Source organism: Sander lucioperca, chromosome 12, assembly GCF_008315115.2.
Source record: "Sander lucioperca isolate FBNREF2018 chromosome 12, SLUC_FBN_1.2, whole genome shotgun sequence".
Classification (NCBI taxonomy): domain Eukaryota; kingdom Metazoa; phylum Chordata; class Actinopteri; order Perciformes; family Percidae; genus Sander; species Sander lucioperca.
In genome coordinates this window covers 280,847-297,256 of record NC_050184.1, presented here as the reverse complement: position 1 = coordinate 297,256, position 16,410 = coordinate 280,847, and the positions used below count along the sequence as shown (strand labels likewise).

The window sequence follows — 16,410 nt, the reverse complement described above, 5'->3', positions numbered from 1 at the left end:
CGCCAAGAGTCCCGACCAAGTGTGTCTAAACACAACGCCAAAGGGCTAGACGCGAGTACTGAGAGCGTCAAATAGTGATGCCAAAAAGTGACTCCAAGAGTCCCGACCAAGCTAGGATTGGGCATCGAGAACCCGTTCCAACTTGGAATCGGTTAAAAAATTACGATTACAATGGAATCGTTTTTTTTTTTTTTTTATTGGAATCGTTTGTAAAGTTTGGTTTCGAATCCGATCATCGGTTCCAGATTTAACATGCGCAGGTTTTGGTTTCCGTAGCGGCCAGCATACTTTCAGACGCTTGTTGTGTTGCAGCCATGGAGCACAGTAACATTTTTGCGTCAATAACAACTGCCAAAGGCCCCTGACCAAGCATGGCTTTTTGACGCGCTGGGGGTGAGAACGTGTTGCTTTGGTAGACGTGGCCATATCCTGCAGAGGGTTTTATTATTTGGACAGGAAGGAGGAAAGATGCCCTGAAGTATAGTAACACAAATGTTGTAAATGTGTGCATGTTTTTTTTTTTCCAAACTCCAGTGTTTATTGCACCTGTGTGCGGTGTCGGTGGTGTGGGGATCAGTACAGTATCAGAGGAATCCTCCTCTTCTTGCAAAAATAAAAACCAAGGAAGGGGAGAGAGTGGGAGAAACCAAAAAAAAAAAAAAAAAAATCAACATTAAAATGTTCCATATAGTTTTCTTTTAAAAAATAAACGTCTTGTCTGTCTTGTTTGTAAATCAGTAGTCGGAGGGACGTGGAATCCACCCATCCATCCAGCTATCCGTCCGTTTGTTTATCGCATGAGTGAAATGATTGATCCAGCAAACGAGTGGATAAATAAACGAGAAAATAACACACATTTTTGTTGTTTGTAGTGGGAGGATGGAGGGAGCAACCTGTGTTTGAAAGGGAGAAGAGAAAGAGAAGGAATGTGACAGCGTCCATCTTTTTCCTTTTGTCTTTCCGCCAGACTCGGACGTAGGAAAGCCACCTTTAATAAGCTCTTGAAAGGTCATTGGACGGTCATGAGGGGAGGAGCAAATAAAAAAAAAGAAAAAAAAAAGAAAATCCGAAAGAAATGATGGCACAGGCACAGGTGTATGTTTCTCCCAGGGTTTCTGCAGGTTTCACCAAGTCTGATTTAAGACTTTTTAAGACCATTTTAAGACCATTATGAATGAAATTTAAGACCTTTATCACAACATCAACTGAGCCCTAAATTCAGTTTTTTTTCAAGCCAAGTATCGCCAAACTTGCACTTCCCCATAGCTGAAGAATAAAATCCGTTTTATATCTGTGATACAATCCGAAAGACTCGCGCCAATAACACAAAAGCTGATTGGCTGCAACATATGTTGCATGTTGGTCTCATTTGTAGTCATAATACAGCAAAATGATATTTGGACTAGCAAAAGAAAGAACTACAACACCACAGAATAAAAAAAAGAGAGCATAATGAGGTAGTGTTGCATGGACGTAGGAAAATAAAGACCTGTTTAAAATTATTTAAGACCTGGAACACAATACTTCAGCGGATTTAAGACTTTTTAAGGCATAACATTTTTGATTTTTAAATTTTAGACTTTTTAAGACCCCCGCGGAAACCCTGTTCTCCCCTTGAAATGCATTCAAATCTCCCCAGTAATGCTGTGCATCCCAACGTATCCCAAAGCAATACTTCCACATGCAGATCGCTTCATTCTGTTTAGGAGTCGTTGAGGTGGAAAACAAGACAAATGGGAGGTGATGAGTAGGGTTGGGCATCGAGAACCGGTTCCAACTTGGAATCGTTTCAAAAATTACGATTCCAATGGAATCGGGTTTATTTTCTTATTGGAATCGTTCAGAAAAATTTGGTTTTGAATCCAATCATCGGTTCCAAGTTTAACACGCACAAGTTTGGGTTTCCGTGGCAGCCACCGTACTTCCAGACTTGCTGTGTTGCAGCCAAGGAGCACAGTAAGCGGCACTCTAGTGCGGCTTCACTTTTACATTTACGTTGAAAAAGCCCGGTAAAACTGTAAACCACTAGCCTGACGTCGTCATACTCAGATTCTAGTCAGAATCTGAGTCTGATACTGCTCCATTGGGCTGTGATTATGGGACGTGTTTCAACCGAACCAGGAAAGAAAATGCCTCTGCACTCAACTGGACAGACCTACAACCAATCAGAGCAACGGAGTATGTGACGTTGCCGAATCCCGTAAGAAGGACGGCAAAAACATCTTTCCGATCGACAAATGCCTTGATCGCGGTTCTCTGTTCATCTTTTAAAATGAATGCGCTGTCGATATCTTCTGTAACAGACGCGATGGCGGAATCTACGCATCTCAATTCTCCAGTGGCAGCCAACTTTGTTGTAAACAAATTCAACCTAAGCGCTCTTTGGTTACGTGGTTGATTACATTACTGTTGATCATCTGTCCATCATCCTTTAAAGCCCACCCTGACAATTTGATTGGTCCGAACAGCTCTGGTTCGAGCATAGTTGCTCGACAACGGATCCGAAGTCCAGACCGAACTTCCCAACCTCAAATGTTGTGGGCGGGGCTAAGTTTGGCTGGCATCCAGGCTAGTAAACCACCATTGAATCAAAATAAAATGTTTCTCTTATCTGTGAAATAAGCATGTGACCCCGTTTCAACTCCACCACTCAAAGAATCGAAATCGATAAGAACCAGAATCGAAAAATCTGAATTGTTCAAATCAAAACAATGCCCAACCCTAGCTATGAGGGATGAAAGGAGGCTCTAAAGTAGAAGAAGTTGGTTGAAATGATGAATAAAAGGATGGAGGTGAAGGGACAAGATGAAAGCCTAAATTGGATTATTGTACGACTTGCTGTACATGCATATCTATGTGTTCTGTTTTTTTTTCTGTAATAAATGATATTGTAAAGTAGGGACAGGATGTTATAAGCATTATGCTTCTGCCTGCTACTTCTCGAACTCATCCTTTTTTGTTTTGTTTTAATGGAATCTGATTGATTTGTATATGATTTTGTCTTAATTGTGTTTTTAGCTGATTTTTTTCTTATTTTTGTCTGTTACAGTATGTTGATTGTTCGAGATAAATAAAACAAAACCCCCAAAAAATCATGTATGCAAGTTTTGAATTTAGCGGGGAACTTTGGCCGCTGGCAGCATGGAGGGAGGCCGAGCGCCGTTTATCTGCACGTACCGGTACAGCAGGTTGAAAATCAGCAAAGTTCCCATTTGAGATTAGTTTGGCAAACTGATCTAAATGCTTTTTTTCATGTTTAAGTTATGAGTTCATTTTGCTGTTTGATATTTTGGCCAAATAAAAATGGCTGGAAATAGTTAATGACAATTGAATTAATTAAAGCTATAGTGCGTAGTTTCCCCCATGAGGAATTCTAAGTAATGACAACAAAACTGTAGGCGCATCCACATGATACAAGCCTTCCGTGACTGGCAATAGACAGAACGTTTTCGGCCATGCGGCCTGAATGTGGATGAACTTTACTAATTGGAAGAATGGAATGGAGAAATTATAAGAGTGAACTAAAGAAAGGAAAAAGCACCAAAAAGAAGATTTAATGAGAACAAAGAGACAATAGTAGGAGTAAAGAAAAAAGGAGTCAAGAGAGGAAGTCTTGGCAACAGTACTAAAAGTTAAAGGGAAAACAAGAAATGAGAAGGAAGTCGTGGCAGTGATCTGAGAGATGTGGGATTTGGATGAGTGAAGTGAGGAGGCGAGGAATCGTCTGATCATTTTGTGGAGAGTGTTGTACTGGGAGGAGCGTGGTAAAGAAGCGATGAAAGTGGTCTGGCATGGACCCTGGAAGTGCAGGATCAGGAGATGGTGTGGGACTAGGATTCGGAGGAGGTACGTGAGCCGCCGTGAATGAGCGACTTGTAGATGCTGGAGGAGAGGAACCGTGGGTATGAGTCCCGGTGCATCAGCGTGTAGATCTGTAGCTGGGCATCTTCAAACACGTGAGGCGTCGGGTCCTGGATCTTCCTGTTGATCACCTCTCGAACCCGGGCGTCCAGACTCACCTGGAGGTGACATTTAGTTTGGTTTAGATAAGGGAGATAACAAACACATTTAAGAGATGGCTGCCCATAGACTAATCCAGGGGTGTCAAACTCGATTTCCCTAAGGGCCACACAGGGAAATGAGAATCATGTACAGTTTATTGAAATGCTTTTATTTAATAAAAAAAAGTCAAATATCTTTGACTGTATTGTTGCATCTTCTCACTTACAGTTTAGTCGACATAAAGTCTTAAAAAAAGTTCAGCCTTCGTAGAAAAAAAGTGACAAAAACGTGAGAAAAGGCGACAAAAACTTCAGAAAATGACAAAAACATTGGAAATAGCAAATAGCAAAAACTAGGTGGGCCAACATTTATTGGGAACCTAAACTGATATGCAGGCTGGATCAAAATCTGCAAAGAGGCCGGATTTTTATTTTGACTGATATTGCGATATGATTCACGATATTGGAGGGAATGATCATTTTGTATCATTATTCTCATTTTCATTGAAAAATATTAAAATTAAACTGATTATATTGTGATTTGCGAGGATTTAGTCTGTAGGATAGGATTTGTAGGCTGGGACGTCTCTGCAGCACCACAATACTTCATTCAGAATGGTTAGACACATATTTTGCTTTTAACAAATATTGCTATATAGCTCTGAAATCGCCATCCCCAAACCCACCAGACTCCATGTAAATTTTGTTTCTGTCAACTTTGAATGAAGTGTGTTTTACGATGATAAAATTACTATTTATTTACATGGAGTCTGGCGGGTTTTGTGATGGTGATTATGGGGCTGTTTCACGTTAAACAAAAATGATCTTACTCTTTAACAAAAAGGTCTATCGCTGTAGGGATCCTTTACATATTGTTGTCAGACACTTAAAATAATAATCTGAGCCTGTCAGTGGGTCAAGGTGCGCAGTTGCCCTATTAACTTACATTGCAACTTGTTTGGCTGACTGCCGACGGCAGCAATCTTGCTTAATACTGGACCAATTTCAAAGATTGTTGTTCCCATCAGTCACTTAGACACAAAACATGGGAAAATATGGTCTAGGTTGAAAAAAAAAAAAACGAAGTTACCCTTTAAAGTTTGAAGTTGTTTTGTACTCTGTAGTTTTGTTATTAATTAACTTCCATAGAGGCATGAATACATTCAGTTTCCAGCACTGAAACACACACACACACACACACACACACACACACACACACACACACACTCTTACAGTGGCCCCACAGGCACCAGAAGATATTTATAGAACGACAAGCTTTCTCTCATGTTCTCCTTCTGCTCTTATTTATCTAAGACACACACACTCACACACGCACACACACACACACACACACACACACGCACACACGCACACACGCATCCTACCAAAGGTCAGACATGCAGACAGACAGACAGGCATGCATCTTCTCTGCCAAACTCATGTCTGGATATCTCTCTATTTTAGAGTGTGTGTGTGTGTGGGTGGGTGGGTGTGTGTGTGTGTGTGTGTCTATAAAAATCCTCTACTGCCTTAAGGTGATGAGAGCAGCAATTTATAGCTTCCTGTAAACACACATTAACACACATGTGGACAACTGTACACACAATCACACCAGTGTCATGCCAACACACACACATGTACACACTGGCAAAGCAAAGCCTCCAGCGCTCCTACTAAATAAAGCAACCACTGTTTCTCTCACACACACACACACACACACACACGTCAGTCAGTTAAAAATAGTAGTAAAGCAGATTTTCTCCAAATGTATAGCAGATTTTAACAGAATTTCTAGATAATTCGGCAAAAGAATATGCGAATGGATGCTTGTTTCCAACTACAACCATTATGTGGTTGCTGGGAGTTGGTTTATTGAGATAGGCAGTGGGTGGCGCTGATTCTCCAGTCAGAAAACCATTTTACCACTGCAGAAGAAGGTAGCGCAACAAGAACGCCAGTCAAACGGAAAAAACTATGTAGAAAGCTTGATGGAAATATGACATTTCTGTTCTCTTGCCCCCCCCCGTCTAACTCTGTGGGAAACACAGCAGACATGTTTCATGTATTTCATTTATTCGCTAAATCTGTTTCCATTGCACTTTTTTTGCATGTGTGTGTGTTAGAGGATGGATACCCGACCCGAGCCAGGCCGGGTTAGGACAGATATTTAGAAATGATGTTCGGGTTTGGGTCATAAGGCATATGTTGTAAAATGGTGCTGCAGCTCCTTTAAGAGAGCTCAGTGCGTGTGGGTGTGTGTGGGTTTGTGTGTGTGTGTGTGTAAAGTGGGCAGAAGAGAGATAGAGGTCGATGCCTTGCTCAAAAGCACCTTGGCAGTGCCCAGGAGGTGAACTGGCATCTCTCCAGCTACCAGTCCACTCTCCGTACTTTGGTCCGTATGGGGACTTGAACCAGAGACCCTCTAGTTCCCAACCCAACTCCCTACAGACAGCTACTGCCACCCCAAGGGAAATTTCAAAAGTTCAACAGGAATACAGGGTTTGTGCAGGTTTCACTAAGTCAAAGACATTTTGATTTTGTATTGTAGACTTTTTTTTAAGACTTTTTAAAGCACTTTTAAACAGGATTAGTATCATCTGGGGATGAGGAAAAACTTGAAAAACTGTCTGAAGATATACACCCTCCCCCCGCCAGGGATAATACAGTACATTTGATGGAAATGGCTGTTGAGATTTTGTAATTCAAAATGTTGGACATACACAGATTGAGCAACAGCCATGCTGGAAAAAAAACTCACCAAGCATCAGCCAGATCTTACGTAAGAAAATGTTTTTCAAAACATTGTACTTCCCTAAATCAAAATCACCTTATTTCTGGGATGAAAGAACAGACCTTGAGCAACTTTGGCCTGATGGTTCAACTTCCTGAAGTGATTAACTAGCAAGAATCTCTTGGAATTTAAACAATGACACAAGTCTGCCATCTGACAAACACCGAAGAACAGTGGTTACTGTATGTGACGTTAACTTTAGTGCTGTGAGCAAGGGCGAGTGAGATGGCCTCGACGCGGGCGAGAGATGTGACCCATGACCAGATTTCCTAAAAGAAATGCAGCGCCGACGCGCATTCAACTCACACTGGACCCATTCACATGAGTCAGCCGTCATTCTGTGAATAGAGAATTACAGTCGGACTCATGATCAAAGAAAGAGTTTTGATTTAGTGGCATTGTTGTATAGTTGTCTGTGTTTGTCGAATGTGTAAATAAATAGATGTTTTGAAACTCAAAAAACTTATTTTACATTTATTTTACTTCGGAAACCATATATCTGAATTGATTTGTTCTGAATTCACCTCTTTGAAATTTAAATATGAAAATTCTTTATTTCCATTTTAAAAACCTGAATTTCGATAAATATTTTTCAATGGTCACAAATTCATATACAAAAAAAATCGACTTACAGAATTTCAGATAAAATAAATTCAGGTTGATCAATTTGATTGCTCAAATTCAGATCTCAAATTTCAAGTTAAAATTTTTCAAAGAAAACATCAGTGTAATTCGATTGCTCAAATTCAGATCGAAAAATTCAAGTTAAATATTCACACAGTAACATCCGGGCTACCCAGGATAGGAAAAGCAATTGAGCCTGCATGCAATCGAACCAACTTCTGGTCTATCAGAGCACTGCCTGTCTGTCATGTGACCCAAGAACTCGGCACGGATACTGAACCTGTAAAGATGACTGCCAGGGAAAACAAAGGTGCTCTGGTAAGTTTGCTGTTTATGTACAATCAAACTCAGGGCTCGACAGAAGTATGTTTTGGCTAAGCATGTTTTGGAACACAAAGCCATGGTTTGTGTGACTTGTGTCTCTATGTAGGTAAGTCAGCAAGACAACACGTTATATAGCTACCTAACTTTAGAGCTCAACGGTGGCGCCCACTTTTTAATGGCTGAAATCTACATTAACGTTTATGAAACCAAGTTTTAAGCCTGGAACCAAGCCAACCAGCTCAGAGATTAATCGTGACAATAAAACATTTGATTTGGCGCAAAATAAAATTTTGAAAACGGCAACAACAAAAAAAAGACTATAATGGTAGAAGCTCACAGACAGACTGGGAGCCATCAATGTAGATGGATACGGTTAAAAGGATCAACACATATAATGTAACGTAACTGCGGGATATTTGTGTGATTTAAACAGCTGTCTATGCAGATTACACTTTAGCTTTAACATTAGACGTATGGTGTTTTTTTTTTTTTTTTTACCTTTTTTTCTCTCTGTGATGTTATTTTGTATTTTCTGTATGATATTTGTGTTGACAGGGTAGTCATGCTGAGCTTTTACGATCAGCCAGGCACTTAATGTCCTTATTAATCTGAAAGGGGAGGAGGTGCAGCCAGTAGTGATATTCCTTGCAGCAGTCAGGATATAAGGTTAGGTGTTTAAAATACATTTTTAAATCTGTTCACATGGATATTTTTCTAATATGTGATCAATGATTATTTTTGGTTACAATACTGCAGGGAACAGAGGCAAATAGGCCAAAATGAGAGGTCAGGCAATCAGCCACCAAGACCTTCTCTTCAAATAGAAATGACAAGGTTCAGCATTATATTCTGTGCATTAATTAATCTCATAAAAACTCATAGTTTGATAGTAATCAAGTTTTAACAGACTGTGTTATTTCCTACAGGTCTTTTCCAGGTATGTTCACTAAGGGAAAAGGGAAGAGGCGTTTTCCGGCAGTGAATCTTGTTCCTGCTAAAATGCCTAAACCACTAGAAGTTGCTTTCCACCTTTTGCCAAAACAATATGAAAAAACCCCAAAAGAACAAGACCAACTAGTCCACTTGCACACAGGACTGTGTATTTAGATGAGAGCGCAATACATGATGAGGTAAGCAGATTCCATAGATGTATATATTTATGCTAGTTGTACTATGACTATGAAGAATTCTGTTAATTAGTCCTACCCCATTCCTTTTTGAGATGTGGCAACCAGGACTGGCAACCATTTACTGCAATTGTTTGGATGAAAGCTTCTTAGCAGTTACGCAAACTACTATAAGTTGTATGAAGAAGCAGTCATCTGAGTTTATAATGGCATTAAGATGAGCAGATAATAACTTCCATAATGACTGGATTTAAACCTTTGGGTAAATTATACCTTTAACATAGTCTGCATTATAATCCTTTGACACAGGTTTTAATTCTGCTTTTTAATAAGCTAAAATGCATCTAAGCAAGACTGATGTTCTAGTACAATCATCCTTCATTTTAACAGTTCAGCATCCTTTCTAAGGATACATGCAAATTAATAATGTGTTGTGTATCTTCTTTGCTTACAGTTATGTGAGACACTCAAAGTTGTCTTCAATTGGAGGCTGGCTGCTTTACAAAGCAACAGGTATGCACAATTTGTTTACATCATCACAAAATCACAAAAAAAAAAAAAACATCACAAAAGAGTTTATATCATATGTAAAGCATCTTTTGATTTTTTTCCATGTTGTTTTCTATAGGAGGATGGGGTTCCCGAAAGCTCTCCCTGGTGGCACCTGATCATACTGGCTACACAGGCAATATAGTAAAAGCTGCAAACCAGGGGAGTAAATCTCCTCTTTACATAGCTCCAATTCAAGACGAACTCAACACTACTCCTTTGCAACTAAGTAATGAAGTATTCAGTGGCATGCCTAAGGCAATGTGCCAAAAGTGTGGAGCAGCCATTCCACTACAGCTCCTGATGGAACACTTGAAGTCTTGCAACATCACCGATGTTGACAATGATGAAGAGAACCTGGCTAACGTGGAGGATAACAGTGAGCAGGGTGAGAGACAATGTAAAAAATAAATGAATTAAGCATTTTCAATAGATTCAATATGGATGGCCTAAAATCAAAATTTTTGATAAGGGCAAATGGTTTTGTTGAAAAATACAAAGCAATGACTAAATTGAAGTGGTTCATGCTGAAGTCTAATTTTTGATTATCTTTGCTAACTCCATTTTCTCAGCACCAGTTCAGGAGCCCTGTCCTATCTGCATGAAAATGTTTCCCGCTAGCTTCATTGAAGTACATACTGCTTTGTGTGGAGAAGGTACATGGGTTAGGGTTTTTGTATGTACTTGTTTCACTCACCAGCAGATGTAAACCATTAAAGCAGTTTTACAAATATGATTATAGTGTTTAACATTGTGTTGTGAATGTGGTCAGTGCAGGAAATAAGGTGTTGGATAGGAGTACTGTTGAAGAGCAAGCAGCAATGCCTGGACCGTCCAGTAGTGAAACAGTTACAGATGGTAGGTCCTATTCAGGGTTAGCAGCAGGACAAGAATGTTAGGGAGGGTAAACTGTGGTGATGCAATGCAGTCAAAAGTGGCATGTCACATGGCATAACCTACACCTCATCTGATCATGTGAAACATTATTACGGTATTGTACTGCTTTTAGTAAATAGCAGTTTCTATTTATTACAACAAATTTTAATGTCTGATTTTTAGAATATGTAATTGCAGAAATACTCTTTCCATAAGTTGCATATCAGTTTATTGGTAACATTTTCATTTTATCTCTTACTAGAGTGGCTCACGGTACAAGACCCTACCAAGGCCATGTCTCTGTTTTGGGATTCTAGTCTTAGCAGTCATGAAAGTAAGAATCCCTTACTTCTCAGCATGGATATTAGAAAGAACCCTGCTGCGCTCATCTACTTCTATAAGAAGCCGAATGTGGAATGGGCACGGTCCTTGAATTGCAAACTTGAAGGTAACTTAAATTTCATGTCAAAGTAGTTAAGGCCTACTTAAAGTTCCCTTTTACTATATCAAACCCTCCATTGTGTTACAGGTGATGCAGCCATTGGAGAGGGTGTGAGAATTTGATTTTGGCTTCCCATGATCAAATTAACGTGATCGAGCGATATTTAAAATGCGTCATTCCGTTCATAGAACGCTCCGTATCAATTTTTTTTTTTTTTCCAAAGCTCCGTAAACCACTGTCTGATCATGTGCCTCCATGAGCCAATCAGAGTTGTTCCCTGCATCGCGCAGCTTAGTTTCTAGATGTTGACAGTCACAGAGGACATTCCACAACAGATAGCAGTCGGTCAAGTCGTCACGAGGTTTACCAGTTTACCAGTAAACGCAACATTTAGTCCCGTCTGTGTTGTTTTTTAGACAACAGCAGAGACCAGTGCTAGTTTGAGTCTTTTAGCGCATAGCTTTAGCGGCAGACTGTTGTACGTCCCGCTGTTGGAATCCTCTACAGTGAAATACAGTCACACTACACTGTTTAGCTGTCAGCACTTTAGCCGTGTTTAATCCAGTTACTACTGTAGCTAATGGTAGGCTAACGTTACCTGCTGTGTAACGTGTTATTAGTGTTTACTAGCGTGACATGCAGCTATGTTTCTGTTGCCTCTAACGTCTGTCTTGGAGCATCAGAGCAGACATTTAAGTATCCTTCAACAAAGGAGGAATGTAGCACAATATGGATACATTAGGCTCGTTCAAGATGAGCCAGGTGTGCGCAGAATCGATAACTGGCGATCGCTGCCCGTTGCATGCCAGTCAGATTTGTGTCCGAATTGATCCCGACTTGCTCTGACGTCACACGTGGGCAACGATAACCTCACGAGACCAAGGTGGCCGCAGTTCTGAGACGCAGGCAGCGCAGTTGTTTTTCACCGACTGCAAGACCCAGTTGGACCCAGGGCATGCTGGGAAACGCCGGCCTCTCAGCTGATCTAACAGCTGATTGGTTCAGAATCGACTCAACATGATGACATTTTATATAAACTTTTTATTGATTTTGAATTGGAGGGATTTTAACTGCTATTTGTCTGATTTAAAGGCTTATTCTGTACAGAACACATGTTGTGTGGCTGATAGTTATGTTTAGAAGTCAGAGACTAAATCTGTTCAGATTACGGATCATCTACAGTGTGTTGTTAATTAAAATCAGCAACAGATCGCATGTAGAGCATTTTGAGAGCTACTCTGTCATAATTAAAACAACTGGAGACTGTGTACAAACTGATATATGCCTCTGATAATATTTTATTAAATCAGAATCGGACCACAGTGTTTCTGTGACTTCCTGTTCAGCCTGAAGGCTGCTGGAATCGGCTGGAAACTGTCCGACTTGACAGCGGATTTTTGTCACTGCCCCCGGCTGCTCCCGCCTGCTCACGTCCACTTTACAGGCGAGGCGCAGTTCATCTCGAACGAGCCTATTGTCAGGAATGTAGCACAATATGGATGTGAAAGCAGTTATAATTAGCCTATGTGACAATCAAATTTGTTTTGGTTAAAATCAACAAATAATCATGATAATTAATCGTGATCTCAATATTGATCAAAATAATTGTGATTATCATTTTGCCCATAATCGTGCAGCGCTAGTAGACTGTAGCTACGTGTAAGCTGACTTGTCAATAGCAAATATTATGTTATTAAAGTCTTGTGTTTTAAGTTTTTTCTTTTACACATACTGTAATTCTGTTATGCTTTTATATGTTTGTTTGCTGGACCCTGGTACTTCTAAAGTTTATAGAATATGTACTATAATGCCTACTTTGCAAAGTATGTAGTATTTGGAATTTTCTTTTGTCTAAATTTTTTAATTTCTTATACAGCAAACACTGCTGTTACACGTCTCTTTGATGGACAGCCAGGCCATTTAGTGCCCTCAGCCTCTCACTTTCTCGTGGAAAGTGAGATGTTCGTCATGGCAGGGAGAATGGTGGGGCACTCCTTTGTTCATGGAGGACCATGCCTGTCAGGGCTCAGCCCTGCTGTTGTGCATGTCCTGTTTGGAGGAAGCCCGGAAACTGCAACAGTAACACTAGAGGACTGTCCAGACCTAGACATCTGGGAAACAATCAGGCTTGTATGTTTTTTATCTAACCTCATTATTTCTTCCCTGTTATATAAAATCAAGCAAGAAAGTCTCCACCCCCTTAGCCAATTTGTTTTTTTTTTACAGTGGGCTCTAATATTTTATGGAAAAACGGCTGAGGGGGTGGAGACTGCGCTATTTTAGCTTTTTTTATATTCTCCTTATTGAATGGTTTTACATTTTAAACTGCTTTTTAATGTTTTATGTAAAGCAATTTAAATAGTGCTATATAGATAAACTTGCCTTGCCTTTCACTTCCCTCTCTGTCTTAAAGCTCGAAGGGGAATCCGAACTCACAGACGAGGACAAAAAAAGTGTCCAGGACTTGGCCTACGCTTGGGATCTCCCTGGCCTTACTGGAAATACCGAAAAGATGGCTTTTTGAGAAGATGTTGATCCATGCTGTGCGTGAAATTTAAAGAACTTGTCACATATTGGCAGAAGTCATCCTCAGAACTTGCTTTGGGATAAAAAAAAAAAAAAAAAAGACGTGTTTGACCTTCTGTCCGTTATTGTCATTAACAGGTAATTGACGTGTCACAAGACAAATTAAGCAACTCAGACGTGGTCTTAAAGAGACACCAATGTGGACATTGCTGACCAAACGACCTGACACAGTGGCCCAGCTTTTTCCACAGGAGAGAGCAGTGGATTGTAACCCTGCGGTAACTTTTTACAATTAGATCTTATTTGTGTGTGTATATATTATATAGATAGAAGCCATGATAAAGTGGTAAAATTATTAAAGTCATGTTGTTTTATTGTTGTCAATGTAGATAATCCTGCAGCGCATCACCTGGCCTCATGATGATGATGATGACGACAACGACGACGACGATTGTTCACTTGACACAAAATGCCGCGTATCAGGTTATCTTCGCCACTTCATTGAAAATGGTATGTTTACAGAGTTAGAAATCTTGCCAACATGTTATTAAAATCAGTTAGTCACCCAAAGTTTATATTTATAAGTGGCAAGTTACTTTTTAAACAGTTAGTTATAGAAATTGTTCAATTTATTATTAAAAAAAGACTATCTTTGCACACCTGTACGTAGGACAGGAAGAGTAGATAACCGCACACTCTTCACTTACAGTTTTATTAATAGTATTTTTTCATACCTTTTTGACATTTTACCGGGGTATACAGTGTTACGGTATTTCTGTAAAAGAAACTGCTGTATTTGTTACATCACAGATAACTACTATGATGCATTTATTGAATACTAAACATTATTCAAATGTTCTAAAATATTTTTTATTATTTGTAGCAACCCATCATTTGATCCATCGACCTGTTAAAATTCTGGACTGGGTGGGAGATTCTGCCATGGAATAACCTATCCATTGAGGTGGTCAAGGGCAACTTCCCAACAGCCTCCACCTGTTTTGAGACCCTGCGAATCCCAGGACATTACAAGGAATATGCATCCTTTAAAAATGACATCCTGGCTTGTATTGGCACTTGCCAAACAGGATTTGGTCTTATGTAGGTACAAAGCAGTGCTCAATAATGCCATGTGTTAATGTTAAATGTTTAAAAGATTGTATTCGTAATTTAGCATGTTAATATGCACAGTTCATTGTTATGCTTTTTGATGGGCATACACAGTATAGGGGGTTGAACAATACTATTAATTGGCATGCAACCTAATATGACCCACCTCTGTAGCACTGCTAGCAATGGCGATGTAGCTACTTCAAAGTTAATGTCCTTTTCAATGAAGTGTTTCTTATTTTGTCTACCCTAAAAGTTCTTACTAGTCAGTGGTGTTTCGACTCATGTAGCTTGGTGAGAGATTATCCAATAGCCGTTGAAGCTCATTGCCCTTTGGCACTGAGAACCGGCTATAATTCTGTTTTTTACTGTTGTAATTTCTGTCCTTAACCGTCACGGCCTTTACCTATGAATATACACTCTCCAACTTGTGTACACAACTCCAGACATTCAATATACTTTGAATATTTGTTTTTAATAGTTTATAGTTAACTTGATAGGTGTCGTCCTCAGGATAAAAAAAAAGGAATCATTTTGCTCTTGTTTCTACTCTCATATCTTTTTGACAGTTAAGTCTTCCTGAAAAATTCATGGTTGAGCAATACTTACATAAGAAGATTCTTTTATCCAATAAAATTACATGAAATGCCTAAAATGTATTTCTGTCTTGTAAATGTTGGGCGTTAGCTTGCCCTGATCTGACACACTATAGAAAAAAAGAGTTTCAAACAGAACAGAAACAAGGGGAGGCATGTGTGTTGGCTCTCTTTCAGTTTTCAGATAGAACAGGCTCACAAAATTGAACAGCAGCAACATAGATATCACAGCCAAAGGACTGGGATGCAGCTCTTGGGTCAACAACCTCTCTTGAAGCTGCCATTTGTCCATCAGTCAGTGGGCTTTCTGTGTCTGGGACGATGACACTGGAGTAGCCATCAGCAGTAAGTCCACTGTTTTCCCACTCAATGTGAGGAATATCCATACCCTATCAAAGCAAAATAGAAAACCTTACTTGTTTGCAGTATTAATTATCCAAATGGCTTTATGGCACTTACTCTGACCTGCACTTTTGTAAACCACTTTGCTAAATATTTATTAACTTAAGGCCAGCCTTTGGCAAGGGAGTATTAACATACGTGCAATGTCTTCATAACTTGTGTACACACATTTTATGTTTGCAAGCACAAATGTAGGGATTTATAGTATTGAAAGCATTCAAGTTGTACATTTGGGACATACCTCCATGTTATCTGGGCCTTGAATTGGGTGATGGATTTGACCCAGCTCCTACAGCTGATTAGGGGTCATATGGCCTTCTGTTCTTATCGGATGATTGTCCCAGCCACTGCGGAAAGTGTCCAGGGCATCTTGCAGTCGTGGCAGGAACACATAATGGCAACAGAGGAGGTGTGTAGCATTGGCGATGTTGAGGAAGCCCTCTTCTTCAAGGTATTGAGAACATCATAGTAAATGTTTGTGACAGCTGCCCACAGGTCTCTCCAAAGCCTCTCGATTCTGGAAAATTGTGAAGTTCAATAGAAACCTTTAAACTTAATGTACAGGGAACTGTAATAGCTGGATTTCAAGGCACATTTATGTATAAAATATGTATATTAAACAACTGATCATGCAAAATCACAGCAGATTCCTTTATTGAGAAAATATTTTCCACCCACAACAGATGCATACAGTTGGAATTTCTTTCAATGCAGTCAAATTCATCAGATTGTTCAATGCATAGGTGTGTTTTTCTTTACCTACTTTATTTATTTGTTTAGTCATGTTTAATGGAATATAATGTCACTGCATACTATCAAAACAGATGTGACATACAGGTGTAATTCCAGACCCATTGCCCAGCAAAAACTCTAACTTATTTTTTTTGCAGCAAGGAAAAGGCTGTTGAAATTGCATGCTAAGGAGGTTGCTATTCATTACCATTTAACTGACAGCAGCTTCCACTGGAGATAGGACTTTCACCTCACACTCCTCAAATAGTAGTCCTGCTGCGAACTGATACATAGGCACTGATATGAAAAT

The 16,410-nt window shown here is 39.7% G+C and overlaps 1 protein-coding gene and 1 long non-coding RNA gene across 8 annotated transcripts in view; one reads left to right on the top strand and one right to left on the bottom strand.

Annotated features, from left to right (window-relative positions):
* Positions 1-3,526: 3,526 nt before the first annotated feature.
* rgs19 (regulator of G protein signaling 19) overlaps positions 3,527-16,410 on the bottom strand; it is a 56,578-nt gene continuing 43,694 nt past the window's right edge. For all 7 annotated transcript variants that reach the window (XM_031312077.2, XM_031312084.2, XM_031312090.2 and 4 more), the window contains one exon: positions 3,527-4,019. In XM_031312077.2, the coding sequence (XP_031167937.1) occupies positions 3,831-4,019 (189 nt within the window). In that variant the 3' untranslated portion in view covers positions 3,527-3,830. The remainder of the gene's footprint in view (positions 4,020-16,410) is intronic.
* LOC118496437 lies at positions 8,178-10,072 on the top strand. The gene is made up of 4 exons (XR_004899001.1): positions 8,178-8,574; positions 8,667-8,870; positions 9,496-9,804; positions 9,989-10,072. It is a non-coding gene; the product is annotated as an uncharacterized LOC118496437 (long non-coding RNA).